Raw genomic sequence first — 16,187 nt, 5'->3', positions numbered from 1 at the left:
AGGTCATTCATTTGACATTTTGTCGACAAACGTTTGTCTTTTTGGAAACTAGATTTAACACGTTCAGTACGGCATCGGGTCGAAAACACCTGAAGTGAACTATTCGCGCGGGCCGGAGAGAGATTTCTATTGCTATCGCATGGGCCGGGGTAGTTTACTTTAGGATTTTTTGTAGTGAGAGTGTGACAGATATATTGACTGGTATTCTGCCACTAAATAGTACCCATAAAAGGAAAAATATTGTATCGGATCTTAAAGACCTGATACGGCCTGCAAAGAAATTTTGTCCTTGCAGGACGGATATCGGATCTAAAAGACCCGATGCCTGATAACCCGATAGCCGGCCCTTGGTGACAGGTCAGTTAATTAGTGATGTGCATAATAATTAGACGTTGCGATATTGTATTGATATCTATTATTATATATCTAACAAAATTTTACGATTATGATGCGGCAATGGTAGCCGTGGTTGAGATTTTTGATAGTTAGAAAAAACATTTTTTACAAAGAGAAAAACAAATTTTGCAAAATAGATTTTACATTTTTATAGTGATTCCAAGAACTTTTTGATTCACCATCGTATTGTCATAACTGTTATAATGAAGCGCATACTGTTTTTGAGGTAAAAATGAATTGATTTTTTTTAATTATATAGTCGATTCATTTGACATCACTAGCAATCATATTCACTAGTGCCGGGATCAGGTGTATAAGATCCTATAATTTTACTACTAATTTAACCTCCTTTAATGATATTTTTTTCAAAAACGGGTCTAATGTTGTTATGCAGTGATTCAATAACAATACATTTCAAGAAAGAATTTTCAAAAAAGTCTTCAACTGGATGACACATTTGATTTTAATGTCAAAAGGTGTAACAGGTCCTTTCCACCTGATGCCGGCCGTAAATGAAGTTCACCAACAGGTCTTCTAAGCCCTATGCCGGCCCAACGATAAGTAGCCAAAATCGGGCCCCGTCTTGAACGTGTTAAAAATTACAATAAATAATATTATAAAAATTTAATTGAATTGTCCTCAGTACTTAAAAATAGGTTTGTTCTATAATTCTTAGCAAATATTTTCAACCAACAAACCAAAGCCCAATTTGTATAAGATACCTACGTATTGATAAAGAACTTTAAATAACGCAGGGAGTCTATTGAATTTACGATAAAATTAAAAATAGTGTAACCTGTCTATGTACCTACATAGTTTCATTATAAAGTGTTCGGCTGATGAAATTTCTGTAATAGGAAAGTATGATTGCGTTTTTTTATACTAGAAGGATTAAATAGCTTTTGAAGAATTATTTTCTACTAGGTATCTTTATTTTGATGTTTTAGTGTAAATGCATTCTTTACGATCTCTTATAAAAATTATTAGCTGTTCTTACTGCAAGAACAGATTTATTTGAAACTAGCTGGGTCTCGCGGTTTCAGGTCTGCGTAAAATATGAGTTTTCTTACCTGTGTCATGTGTGTTTAGTGTTACTGAGTAAGTATAAAATTACAAACATATTATATTAGTTGAAACTAGTTGAAACCGTTTCCACCAGTGCCAAGCTATATGCATCAATGAATGTGGTGGATATCAAACGCATTCAGTACCTAAAGCACATCTCATGTACAAAAGCACCCTAATTGTTAAAACAGGTACCTAGCTGTGTTTATTCGTTTATAAGAAAACTTACTTGACAATGCACTTTAAAATTTGTGTTCTTTCGAATTCCTGATGTAATCCTCGGTAGTATAGTGGTGAGTATCCCCGCCTGTCACGCGGGAGACCGGGGTACGATTCCCCGCCGTGGAGATTTTTTTTAATAATTTGCAATAATAGTTTACATGTAGTATTTAATATTAGTAGAAATAAAGAACATTTTTACTACACGACTACAAATTATATACAAAGACCTTAAATTAAAGGCCGCTGCATACGTGACGGGAAAATACCTCGGACGGGACGTGAGCGGGACGGGCACGTGATTGCCTCGTTCACAACGGGAACGTGGTGCAAACGCATACGCACCGTGACGTGATTCTGATCTAACGTGCTAGTGAACGTGCTAGCTGAAGAAACACACTTCAAAGGATAGCGCTTATTTGGCGCGAATTTACAGTGACAACTGACAGTGTTTTAGTATCAACGCCATCTATTGCATTTTTACAAAATTACGATTAAATTATGTGAGGTACGTAAAGAATAGGTACTATATAATAAAAATAGATGTCGCTATTCTGTAAGATGAAATAAGCTGCATTATTACCTAAGATTATTACTTATTAAATCAACGATAAATAAACACAAACACGTTATACTTAATTTATTTGTTTCCCGCTACTTACCTAATTCAATTTTATTCTAGAAGAGTAGAAACTATGAGGATATAATGAAATGTACCTTTTCCAGCTGGATATTGTAATCGTAGTAAGTATCGTTTGATGCTGTACAATGTAAATATATTTTGTTCTTCTTTCAAGTTTAAAAACTTACTATGTTAATTATTAAAACAATTTTTATAGCAGTCTGCTGTCTGACGAACTGCGAAAGCTCAATTTTAAACTGAATTTTCTTTTATAGCAACACTACCGTTATGTCACAGAAGTGACGTTTCGTCGCTTCACCGGCCAAATTGACGATTCAAACTTCAAAGAGCTTCATACTTCACAGTTCACTTCATTCGCGCTCGATGCGTCGGTTAATTTAGGGCGGTATGTTGCTGTGACGAATTTTTCTCTGGGAGTGTGCTCTCGTATCTATTGGTGCCGATTTTTTTATATGCAGTGAATTCCGAAAAATTAACATATTTTGCGCATGGTAGTGAATAAAATACGAGTTTGATCATGGCGTTGGAGGGTGTGAAAAGTGAAAAAAGTGAGGAAAGCAATGCGAATGTTCAGGACGCGAAGGCGAACGGTGTCGACAATAGGAATAAACAGGTAAGAAATAATAAATTTCTTGTGTTTCTGTGAGCGACTGAGCATAAAAACAATATTTGTGTTATTTTAGCACACGCTCGGTGAGCTCGCAGTGTTTTAATTGGCATTATTATGTGAGAAATATTTAGTTATAGTGCGATTTAGTACTGAAGAAGTATTTTTGCGCAGCTGTCGTTGGTGTACTGCGGGGTGCGACCGTGCTTGTATAGGTGTCACTAAGAGTATGACCTAAATTATATTTTTCTGGTTCATAAAAGTACATTGGCCCTGTTCAGTGAAGCCTAGATTAGTTCTATGAAGATATTGTCGCTTTTGCCAGTTTTTGAAACAAGCCTTCATCTTTCGTCTTACATAATAATCTCGAGGACTTAACATTGTTTTGAATATTAAACTCATGATTTTAACAATTAAAATACTTTAAGTTTCACCTATTGTGATTATTTCACATTGTTCAATTGCTAATAAAGATTTTTCGGCGGCCAAAGATTGATTTAATCTATAGGTGTGAATTAGAATGACCTAATTGACTTTATCTAGTCTACCAATTAGAGTTATTGTTCTATTAATACCTAGACAGATTGTCTTATTGGATAATAAAAAATGGTCATTATACTATTAGAAGATATTAACACAATATTAATCTAAAATTACCTCATCATGTAACAAAAAACTATCATGTTTAGTGATCATTGTTAACTTGTGGGTTTTCTTGTATAATCAGACATTTTTTGTCATATTAGTTATGCAAATTTATAAGTATCTTATGGACATCTGGTATTTACATGTGCAAATAATTGAAAAACATTTAACAAATTCAATGTTTTGGACTGTTTATATAGTGTAGTTTGCAAAAATCAAACAATTTTCCTTGTGCAACTAGCAATATTATTATAAACGTAAAATGGCTGTTTGAATTGTTAAATTCATTTTTTTAACAACATTCACATCCTAGGCTTCCATCTGTATCATTTGCTGGCTATAGTCATATAATTTGGTTATTTGTGATGCAAATTCTATCACTCTAGAGTTTAGCCAAGATAAAAATTTATTTAGTCAGACGCAACCTTGCATCTGTACCAAAAATTATTCATGGCTTCAATCTTATAAATGATATATACTAACTTACACATCTTAATTCATCGTTTTAGGATTTGATCAAAGCATAATGGACAATTTGTCTGGATATGAAACATATTTAAATACCTAAATGATTAGTTAATAAATTATTATATTTGTTTTAATGCATTCAGTTGGTAGAATTGATTTTTTTTGTTTACAACAAAAATCAAAAGGCATTTATTGCTTGTGATGCCAATAAGCGATTTTTAAATGAAACTAGCCCCAGCAGACACTGTTCCGTCCTATTCAACCTTAACCGAGTTCTCTCTCCATAAGATCCTGTTGCCTTAACAAATCGTTAAAAATAGTAGCCGTTGATTGAATGCTTCTCGAATTTTATGCTTTGCACTAAATTTGGAAGTTTTTTCAGTACTTCTTATACTTCTATTTACTATATTCCATACACAATAAAAATAACACAAGCTTCAATAGTTTAACCGTTACATATTTTCAGCAGTTAATTTAGAAATTACATCATAATATATTGCAGTGTGCCAATATTCACATGGTTTGTCTTAAATAACTATAGTAGGTATTGCTTTGTCAATATGTACATATAATAAGCTGCAAAGATTGTTCAACTTGACCATTTTTTAATGGTGTCTATATTTTAGGTTTGGTATTAATAGATTTTCACATCACATTATACCAGGTGTAGTTGTCATTTTACGAATTAGATAATTATGTACTTTGATATCGGTTTAAACTTTAAAGTATTTTTATACCTGCAATAGTTACGGAATAATCGCCTGTGCACACTTAACGATTATACCCTGTGTATGTACCTAAGTAATTGAATCTTTCCTTTATTAAATTTTGGAGCAGCAATAAACATTAATTGATATTTCAAGAATATTTTTTTTCTATTTTCATATTTAAATTCGTACAAGGACATCCTTTGTTGCCTGTTATATTGTACATTGAACAGTATAATTTAAGTAGTAAATTCTTACCCTGAATATTCCCCTGGATATTTACGAAAAATAAAAAATTACAGCATCTCACATATTAGTTAACAGCAATTCATACTATAAATTCTAACAACAATACAATTAAAATAAATCCATAGGTACAATAAAATATTCATATGCCACAGAAGTTAATCTAAACTAATGCGTGAACGATTTTTTGCTCGATAAAATTTATGTAGGGCGCATAACAGCTGCTGCATTATTGCATAACACTTACAATGGACTTGGTCTCTATAGAATATTGCTATGCTCCCTTATAGTGCAAGTCGGGCACGCTTATAGAATATTTATCTATGGATCGTTTGATTCTAGACGAATTTTCTTTTTATTTAAGTTGGCTAGGCAGCTGTTGGAGAACTAAGCTGCTTTTAAATATTGATCACGTTGGGTAGAATTTTATTTCGATAATACCGTGATTTTACGTAATAAGATTCACTGTGGACTTGTTTAAATTGACCGTAATGAAAGTAATAATATACTTTTCGTAGTAAAGTAGCTGCTGATTTAAAAAAATAGAAAACATAAAGGACTGAAAACATTAATTATTATTATCTAGGTATATTTTAGTCTCTTAAATTAAGAGAAGCTTGTTTTTTCCGAAGTTTTATCTTGAATACAATAATTTTATAATGTTTTCCTTATACAGTGCGATTTATGGATAATTCCAATAGATAACTCGTTTTTAATCTATCATCTATTTGGATATATCTTTATTAAAGAAAGTCGTGAAGCCACAGAAATTTAGAACGTTTGAGCGTATTTTGATGATTTTTACTTTTTATTTTGTCTCCGCCAAAATTTGGATAAAAGCTTTATATGAATAATGTAGAAATTAGCAAAAGAAATGATATATATACTGTATATCTTTATTCTTTTGTTCTCGGTTGATCGGATAATTGTGCTTGTGCACAGTGCAGTATGTTCCAATTTGTAACCACTAATTCTCCAACATACCTAGTTGCAAAAAAACAAAAATATGCACTAATCGTCTATGTATTAAGATAGCCAGACACCTAACATCGGTAACAGATACTCAAGGTCGCTTACTGTTATTATGCAATGCGGTAACCAGTTATAATAACAAATAAATGTTATATAATTGCTTTGCCGTGTTAATGAGAAATTGTTTTCTTGGGAAATGTACTGAATATTCATCTAGTCTAGTTTCTCTACGCGCGCTGCGCTTGCCACAGGTCACTTCAGCTCCGCGTAACAAATAAATTAAAAATATAAAGTACAAAAAAGACAACAGTTTTTATGGTGAATCGTGATCTATATTGTGTGACTTACGTGTATAAGTGTTTGCAAAACAATCAGTGCTCTAAAAATAATAGTAATATCGTTGAAATATGTGATGTGAATAAGTGACAAAACCTAATATCTTTAATAAAAATTATTAACTACAAATTTAATTCAAACTATATAGTAACAAGAACTCATACCCCAGAAGCTAAGTAATAAGTGTAAATAAGTGTAATCAAACCTTAAATCACGCGTATGTACAATTCCTTTGTTCAAATATCCGTTGACAATCATAAAATATCAAGTACAGTGAATAAACAGTTAACGCGTTGTGATTGGCTAATTAAAGCAACGGTTCATTAACCCGTTTCTAGCATCAGCTGTTTCTATAGTAAACAAAACGTTACACTATTTCGAAGCTTCAATTAACAGCGCTGATAGCACCGAGCATACCACCTCGGTCTGAAGAGTGAAGACCGACGGAACCAAGTTCGATCCGGCACCATGCAGCCATATTATTTTTAAATTTATTTCTTGAAGAATATTTTAAAAAATAGACATTTACTTAAATTATAAATTTGCATCTACGAAATATGGCTTCAAATAATATTAATTATTGTAAAACATGCAATAAGTTGATCGACATGCGAGAATCTATTAAATGTTTGAGCTGTAACAAACTTTTCGACTTGGATTGTGCTTCAATTTCTATAAAGAGATTCTATTTAATGACTTCAGAGGACAAGCAAAACTGGAAATGTAAAATATGCATAGAAACAAACTCATCGAATATAGATAATACAACGCCAAGAATAAATCCTTGTATGAATGTAACTATCAGAAGGAAGATGCCAGCAATCGAAAATGAATTATTACCTGATTTAGACAATTCTTTTGTATCTTTAGAATCCGAGCCTAGAGCCGGTTTGATGGATTGTTCAACTGTACCAATAAGCGAATTTAACGAACTTAAACAACAATTTATTGAAATAAAAACTAAACTCGATTTGGCACTCATAGAAATAAAAGAACTTAAAGCAAAAGTACAAACAAATAAGCATATACAAGCAGTTACTACATCATCTATATCCTCAAATAATAATAAAAGTGGTACAAAAACTATACAAAATTATAAATCACCTTCAAACACGTTAAACATAAATTCTCAATCCAGTACTAATATTATCTATCCACAAGAAAGAATGTGCAACACAGTGACGGAGAAAAAGAAAATACATATATTTGGAACGCAGCGATGTATCGGCATAGGCTCTAAGTTAACACACAGATTGTCTACGTCTCTCAACTACTCCGTATCAGCTACCATCAAGCCTCATGCCCCGAACGATGAAGTATTGAAACATTGCTATAATCTAAAAACAGACCGCTCTGATATCGTTATAATTTGTGTTGGAGAAAATGACCATAGCCAGACACAAACTTTGTCTGAATTAAATATTGCTTTAAATAGAATACGTGCGCGCAGTGCCTGTAATATAATAGTAGTGGGCACATCGCATAAAAAGTATCTATATACAAAATATTTATATACATTAAATAGAGAAATTAACCACTTGTGTTCTCGCTTTAAAAATTGTACTTTTATAAAATGTATTAACGGTAATCATACTATTTGTGATAAATTGCTTCACTGTATAAATTATATTAATTATGAACGCACATTCTTAGATTGTAAAGAATTAAAAAACCTTATAAACAGGTGCGGTAAAGTTAACAACATACAAAATTCCCATGTAATCAATCATTTACCCGCGAATAATAATAATTTGAGTAACACTAACAACGCCCATAATGTAGACCGACTTCTGCCACAAACGCAAACCAGACTGACCTTAAATTGTTTTCGTCCCTAACAAGAATACAAAACTAAATTCATTTTCCGTATTTCATCAAAACATAGCAAGCATATTAAGCAAAATAGAAATTTTTGAAATAACGTTGGAAGAATTATTCGAATCGCAAATAATACCCAATGTAATATGTTTGTCAGAAACTTTTTTAATTAGAGGTCAGGAACATTATCTTAATTTAAGAAACTACTATTTGACATCGAGTTTCAGTAGATTAAAACCAAGGGGCGGAGTCTGTATACTTCTTAAAAATGATTTGTTGTTTAAAAACATAGATCTCACCAACTACGCATATGAAAAAAAGTTTGAATGCTGCGGAGTAGAAATTGTGGGATACGACATTATAGTTGTTTGCATTTACCGGACTCCTGACTCAGAAGTGAACTTTTTCCTTGACCAATTAAATTTACTATTACATAAATTATGTGAAAAATATTATAAGAAAAAAATTATTATTACAGGTGACTTCAATATTGATCTACTCAAACAAAATAAACATTCGGATGAGTTTAAAGACTTAGCCAAAACGTATAATCTTAAATTTCACATCGACGGTCCAACTCGTGGTCAATCATGTTTGGATCAAATATTAAGTAATATAGATAGAGTCAGAGCGGAATTATTACGTTTACACCTCTCAGACCATGACACAGCACAACTTATAACTTTCAAAATATCTGATATTAAACCCAAACCTAATAAAAATGCTGTAATAATTTACAAAAGAGATTACAGTGAAGAGAACATTATTAAATTTAAAAGTTATCTCCAAGATTTAACATTTTTTGATATATTTAAGGAACGTGGGAATTTTGAAGTGGCATTCAAAAACTTCTATGACACTTTTTGCCTCTTCTATAAATTATGTTTTCCGTTGATCAAAATTAAATTAAGAAATAGCAGCAATAAATGGATAACAAAGGGATTAAAAGTTAGTTGCAATACTAAACGAAATTTAAGGTATCGTTATTACCAAATAAAATCGCATCAAAATAAATCTATTTATTTAAAATACTCGAAAATTTTGCGTAGTTGTATATATAAGGCACAAAAAAATTGTAATATTAATTATTTGAATAAAAGTAAAAATAAGTGTAAATCAACTTGGCAAATAATAAAACACGAGCTAAACTCTCAGAACAGATATACCGAAATTGATTCACTTACACTAAACACTCAAACAATCACAGACCCATCTCAAATAGCGAATTCTTTCAATGAATACTTCAATAATATTGGTAGCGTTAATCCAAATCAAAACTTTCATAATCAAATCAGTATTACTAATAACCCCTCTTCTATGTACCTGAGACCTATGTCTGAAACGGAAGTTTATACACAAATTATGTCATTAAATAATACCACCGCAGAGGGATATGACGAGGTGTGTACCAAAGTTATTAAACAATGTCAATCAGAATTGGTACCCGTACTGACACATTTAATTAATTTGTCCTTTTCTTGTGGTTCTTTTCCTGAAGAACTAAAAATATCTATTATTACCCCCTTGTTTAAGAAAGGAGATAAAAATAACATAGAAAACTATAGACCCATTACTCTTATACCTATCATATCCAAAATTTTTGAGAAATGTATGTCTTTGCGTTTGAGTGAGTTCAGTGATAAGTTCCATATAATTAAAGATGAACAATTCGCCTTTCAAAAAAACAAATCTACCAATGATGCAATTTATTCCTTAACACATTCAATTCTTCAAAACATCGACGCAAAAATATTGACTACTGTATTATACTTTGACATGTCAAAAGCGTTCGATAGAGTGTCTCATGAATTACTATTAAAAAAATTAGAGGCATATGGGATTCGGGGGATTGTGTTAGATTGGTTCCGATCATATCTAAAAAATAGAAAACAAAGTGTTATTATTACTCGGACTAATAATACTAATGAGAAAGAAACATACCAATCAGAATATATATCTAACCAGTGTGGTGTACCTCAAGGAAGTGTCCTGGGGCCTATTTTATTTTTGTTTTATATTAATGACATTATAGACATAACAAATCGTAAAATAATTCTATACGCGGATGACATATCGATAATTTTTGAATCTGACATAAAAATCTTTGACATTATGAATTTTAACAACGACATTATAAATAATTTGGACAAAATGATAAAATGGCTTAGCACAAATAATCTAAAAATCAATCTTACTAAATCTAACTACATGACATTTTCAAATCCTCTGCGCAATAATTTAAAAATAGAATATGATGATGTAATAATGGAAGAAAAAAGTGAAACTTCATTTTTAGGTATTGTTTTAGACAATGAACTTAAATGGTCATCACACATTTATAAGGTCTGTAGTAAAGTGAATAAATTTGTATATGCCCTGAGGCGCCTACGAAAAATTACGGATTTAAGAACCACTCTATCGACTTATCACGCTCATGTAATATCTATCTTGAGATACGGTCTTATAATCTGGGGTAATGGCGTAAACATCAGAAAAGCGTTCATCTCCCAAAAAAAATGTATACGCGCGATCTGTGGCGTAGGTCCGTACGAATCGTGTAAACCGCTATTTATTAAACTCAAGTTGTTAACTTTGCCGTGCTTATATATTTACGAAATTTGTATTTTTGTAAAAAGACATAAGTATCTTTTTAGCACGGCCCAAGACATATACAGCCACGACCACCGTCATCCAAATCGACTTGTCTATAATAAAACACCCAGGACCACTTTATATACCAAAAATTGTCATGCTATGTGTATTCGTATATTTAATAAACTTCAGGAATCTATAAAAATGTTAAATATCGGTCCTTTTAAGACAAAACTGTATGAGTGGCTAAATAATAAAAATTTTTATAATGTATCGGATTATTTAAATTTGTGACATTGAATTTTTTATCTTGACTAATGAATATAATATATAATGTGTACCTTTTATGTAAGACAATGAAATAATGTACTTTTTATATAAAATAATGTTGCGGAGCTGATAATATACCTACCTAATTTGCACGCCATTCATGGCTAATGTGTTGATTCGACCTATAATGTAATTTGTTATCTTTGTACACACATTATGCAAATAAAGAGATTTATTTATTTATTATTTATTTAGTATTTGTTTGACGTCTAGAATGCATGTGCACCACGATCAAATCGTGTCGATTTATGTGGTGTTTCTTCTGTATTCTTAAAGTATGTTTTTTTTTCTATCAATAAATGGTTAAATAAAAATAATAAAATAATTGCAAAAATAAAACATTTTTTGTATCGGAACATTCTAAGGAACTTGGGTATAAATTGATTTTGGTCCAAGAACCGCTATTATCTATAACTGAAGAAATATTATGGAAATATTAAAAATATTGTACGATGTTTCATGGGACAAAGATCAATGCCATATTACAAATCACATTCCGTAGCGGTGCCTATTAGAGATACGGTAAAATATAATAAAAGCTGAATCAAATTTGTTCCTTTGTTACGCTTTCACTATTACATGCTATTACTTACTGTTCAACAGATAATCGTGTAATTTGGCATATATGTACATTGAAAATTATTTTTGAATAAAGTAGGCTTTTACAGAGGAAAATGCTATTTATACAGAGAAAAAAATTACATTAACACGACCGTAACCATGATAGAAAACCGGCACAACCTGCTTATATCATAAATTTAAATTAATTTCTTAATCATGATTCATCGATATTAAAGTATATTAATCCTGAATGTATCTGATATATTTAACTGTGATTTGAAGCAGCAGACGAAGAACTTATAAATTCCCATTACTTCGAAAGGGGTAAAGTATGACATCATATTCTTGATTACGTCACTTGGAGGTTTGCTGTGTCCATGTGTGTGCTCTGAAATAAAAAGATTTGAGATTGTTGAGAACTTTGATTTTACTATGGTTCTATTGACGTACTGTTTAATACCACATTCCGTATGCCTGTACCTATATGATATACAATTATTTACTGTGATCGTAAATCTATATGAGAAAAAAAAGCCAATAAACAGTTAAAATAGACGCTTAAATCTTCAATATACTTTGGAATTCTGCTCTGAGTGATTATTTCCAACTGGTAATGTTTTTCTTTCTCAAAATATATATCTGCGTATAATTCGGTTTATGGGGTGGAAATGACATTATATCCCATTCCTTTTTACGTCGCAATGGAGCTCTGTCCTCATCGGCTTCGGTTATTTTATTTGATAGCTCATGTTACAACATATGACTTCTTTTTGGACATAAATAATAAGCCAACTTTTGGCTGAAATCCTATAAATACAAAATAATTTAAATAGAAATAAATTGTTTGGATAAAGCTTTTTTCATGCTTTTGCCATCGTTTAATATCACATCAACAAAAAACGTATCAACCATGTAAACAAGTAATTTTTTATAGTAATGAAGAGAAAGAACAGTTAACCTCCAACCCCCAAACTAATCTAAACTAGACATTTGATATGCATACAAATAAGCCGAACTCACCTGTTCCCTTCATTAGCTTCTGTTCAAGTTGATAGCAGGAAGCGATAATTTTAACTCGAATTCCCCCTTACCTGTAAAATTTAAAACATTTGTAATGTACTTAAAGTATAAAATTGTCTACATTAAGCTCTTCCTTTTTATAACGCTACATCACCATTTCAGATGAGTCTTAAGTTTTGGATATCAGCAATTTTTTCGCTGATTGTTGTTTACAAACTAGAACGAAACAAAAAATATCCCTACTCACACTATTTCTCCACCGTCGTAAATAGTTTTTTATTGTCGCATACTTTTCCCATCCATCGCGAAGATCCTTTTTATGGACGTTAAAGCTTTATTAGGTGACCTTCAGCCTGGTTCTATTTTTCTCTTTTAGGATTATCTTTTTGCTGTACTGTAGTTAAAATCAATTTTTATTTTATCAACCGAGTTCAAATAAGAGAAGATTCTCAATTGAACCTTCAATAAGCGCGTTGTAAGTTAAATTTCAAGGTCGTGTCATGGCAGTACCGTCGCGTCATGGAGTAATGATGGAAGATTTTGGTATCATGTATCTTTGAATCTTGCCAAAGAAGTTTCACTTTTGACACATGTGCTCGGCACACACGCTCTTTTTTTCTATATTCACATAGTAATTCGCTCCCGCGCACGCTACCGCTCTACCCTCGTTAATGTATGCACATTACCTTATTAGCGGCTTACGAAAAAGTCGGAAATTAGTTCGCTACAGACAGCACTGCACAGGATTCGAATTAATTGGATGAGTCGACTGGAAGTGTGTTGAGAGATTTTGTTACAAGGGTGCATGTGTGCGGGTAGTTTTACATTTCCTGGTTGTATGAGTAATTGTTTGAAATTTTCTGTAGGTAGATATAGTTTACATCTAGAGGTTTATAAACTGCATTTGAGTTGTATGTTCATGTTATGAATATCTTTTCCACAACTGAACTGAAATATCATGTTGCTTTATTTTGTTTTTAATTTATGCAGATTGATAAAGAAATATTCACGCTAAGTCAGTTAAATCATTCGATATGCAAGATTATAATAGTCTTACATTAAGCACTAATACTGGAGATCAATTTAATCTTATAATGCATATGAACCGTTAGTATATAAGCAAGAAAAGGGACGTGAACCCTCTTTGGGCATTGACGTCATTACTCCGGAGATACGAAGGCCAATGGTATACTTAAATACAATACACCATTGTATACGGTTGGCGGGAAAAGAGGAATTTTACATTTTTATTCAGCCATTTTGTTGAGGTCGCGCAGAATGTGCTGAACTTCATTATCTTGGCAAATTTGTAGTCAAATTGATGTTACATATTTTTAATTTTAGGTGATGAATAAAGGGGACTAGAATAGTATGATATATTTAATCGATAGAACCTCTATGTGGTGGAATAGCAGTTTGGTTTGTGTTTGATGCTGAAATCGATAAAAATTTAAATGTTTACAAAAAAACAGGTCACTTCGGCGTAAAGACATTCTGCGATGATTTCAGAGCTTGTAAATCTATAAACACTATAATATTATAAATGCGAAAGTAACTCTCTTTGTTTCAAACACTGAAAGCTTTTGAAATGTATAAAATATAATCTACAGTCTATAAATTCTTGAAATAGAACTCTGAAGAAGTCAAAACAAAACTTTAAGCAGTAGAAATTATAAGGTGTATTTAGTTAGCATAGCCTATCGAGCTAACGTGCAGCAATGGGCGGAAAGCTAGCTATTAATACATTTTAAATAATATATTATGTTGAACAAGGTGTGCCCCATAATCAACTCGATCACGAGCGACCTTCACCTTGTATCAGTTGTTGCATATTATAACGGGAAATGACCGTACGAACTCATCGCTCACCCTCCAGGCCTCGCTGATGTATGTGCTACTGGTGTTCGGTTTGTTTTATTGTCATTTAACGTATTTTAATGTGTATGTTTATCTTTGTATGTTGAACTGGCGACATTACGTTCTGCATTAAATTCTTTTAATGAAGAACGTAATGTCGCCAGATCAAGAAATTGATTCAACTTTGTTGCTAAACAAATGTTTATTATGAGCATGTGGATGAATTGGGGAATGTGTCTACATACATAGTCTAAATATATCGATAGGGAGGATATTATAGACTGAGGTTGATAATAATAAATAAGGGGTTTTTTTCAGCACCGCCGCGAGGCGAGATACTTGCCCCCCCAAATAAGGGGTTTATAATTCGTATCCGATAACTTCCATAGATAAAGATGTATAAGGTAAAGGTGTAAAAAAATGAAAATACTAGGTATATGGATTAGTAGGTGTAACCTTGAGTCCGTTGTTTTTGTTCCGTTATTCCAATGGCAAATAAAAAGCATACATTTATAAACAAACAGAATTCATTTACTGATTGCCATCAAGGGAATTAAAAAGCTTTTCAAGAAATTTCATACTGCGAAGGGCGTGGAAATTTTCCTGTCATTACAAAGGCCTGATAATATCTTCATGGAATGAAAAATTAATTTGTCTGTCCAGGGAGACATTATTACATGCAGCTTTGTACAAATAGTGATGACAAGTTTTGCAATGGGTAAAGTAGCTTTCCATTTATTATGATTCTGATTATGAAAATATGTTTAAATAGATTAAAATTTAAATACCTACTTATTATTTTTTCGTAAATTTATTGAGTTGGTATATTTTGATAATGCTTTGGTGTATACCAAAATAACAACTCAATCACATTCGTGCGATCTGCGAACTATTTCTACCATGACATGCTAATGATAAAATCTTGATGATTCAATTGTCAAGCAATACTGTATTAGGTACACTTACTACGGGGACTTACTTAATAATTATCTTTAAATTAAGTATACAAAAATAGTATATCCATACTAATATTATAAATGCGAAAGTAACTCTGTCTGTCTGTCTGTTACTCAATCACGCCTAAACTACTGAACCAATTTGCATGAAATTTAGTATGGAGATATTTTGATACCCGAGAAAGGACATAGGCTACCTTTTATTGCGAAATATGTACCACGGGCGAAGCCGGGGTGGACCTCTAGTATTAAATATTTTTCAATATAATTTATTAAAACGCATTTTATATCCTGTACTTTTTAACATTAATTTTAGTGTCTACCCACATACTTGACGTGAAAACCCAAAATCTGTTCTAATAGGTACCTACCGTAATTGAGTAAATTCTAGAAAAGGAAATACTTATCCTGTTAAAAAATTTAAAATAAACTAATGCTAATCATCGCAATCTATCACATGTTTAAAAGGCAGGATACAAAACAACCAAGAGATATGTGAAAGGGTGTAATGGGATTCCCAACAGGCAACACTAGTGGGATGTTCAAACATAGCTCAAAGCAAATTGATAGTGCAAACGTAAACGGCCGTACACGCCGAGGGATTAGCTTGACAAGTTGGGTGGATAGGGTGCGTTATAGGGGTGTTACATGTGAGCTTTTTATCATTAGTCGTTTTGAACTTTTTAGAAAAAGTGTCAGTTTTCCTGATTTACGAAGTAGCATTAATAGATGCAAATGTATTAATGCAT

The 16,187-nt window shown here is 32.0% G+C and overlaps 1 protein-coding gene across 1 annotated transcript in view; it reads left to right on the top strand.

Moving 5' to 3' along the window:
- Positions 1 to 2,665: 2,665 nt before the first annotated feature.
- LOC149477652 (uncharacterized) overlaps positions 2,666 to 16,187 on the top strand; it is a 166,813-nt gene continuing 153,291 nt past the window's right edge. The window contains exon 1 of the mRNA XM_089710302.1: positions 2,666 to 2,936. Coding sequence (XP_089566428.1) covers positions 2,841 to 2,936 — 96 coding nt within the window. The 5' untranslated portion in view covers positions 2,666 to 2,840. The remainder of the gene's footprint in view (positions 2,937 to 16,187) is intronic.

This window comes from Colias philodice, chromosome 24 (assembly GCF_061535455.1).
Source record: "Colias philodice isolate Cphi_HAF_F1 chromosome 24, ilColPhil1 Martin Lab GWU primary, whole genome shotgun sequence".
In the NCBI taxonomy this organism is placed as follows: Eukaryota; Metazoa; Arthropoda; class Insecta; order Lepidoptera; family Pieridae; genus Colias; species Colias philodice.
Note: the sequence above shows the minus strand (reverse complement) of the source record. Positions and strands in the feature narration are given on the sequence as shown.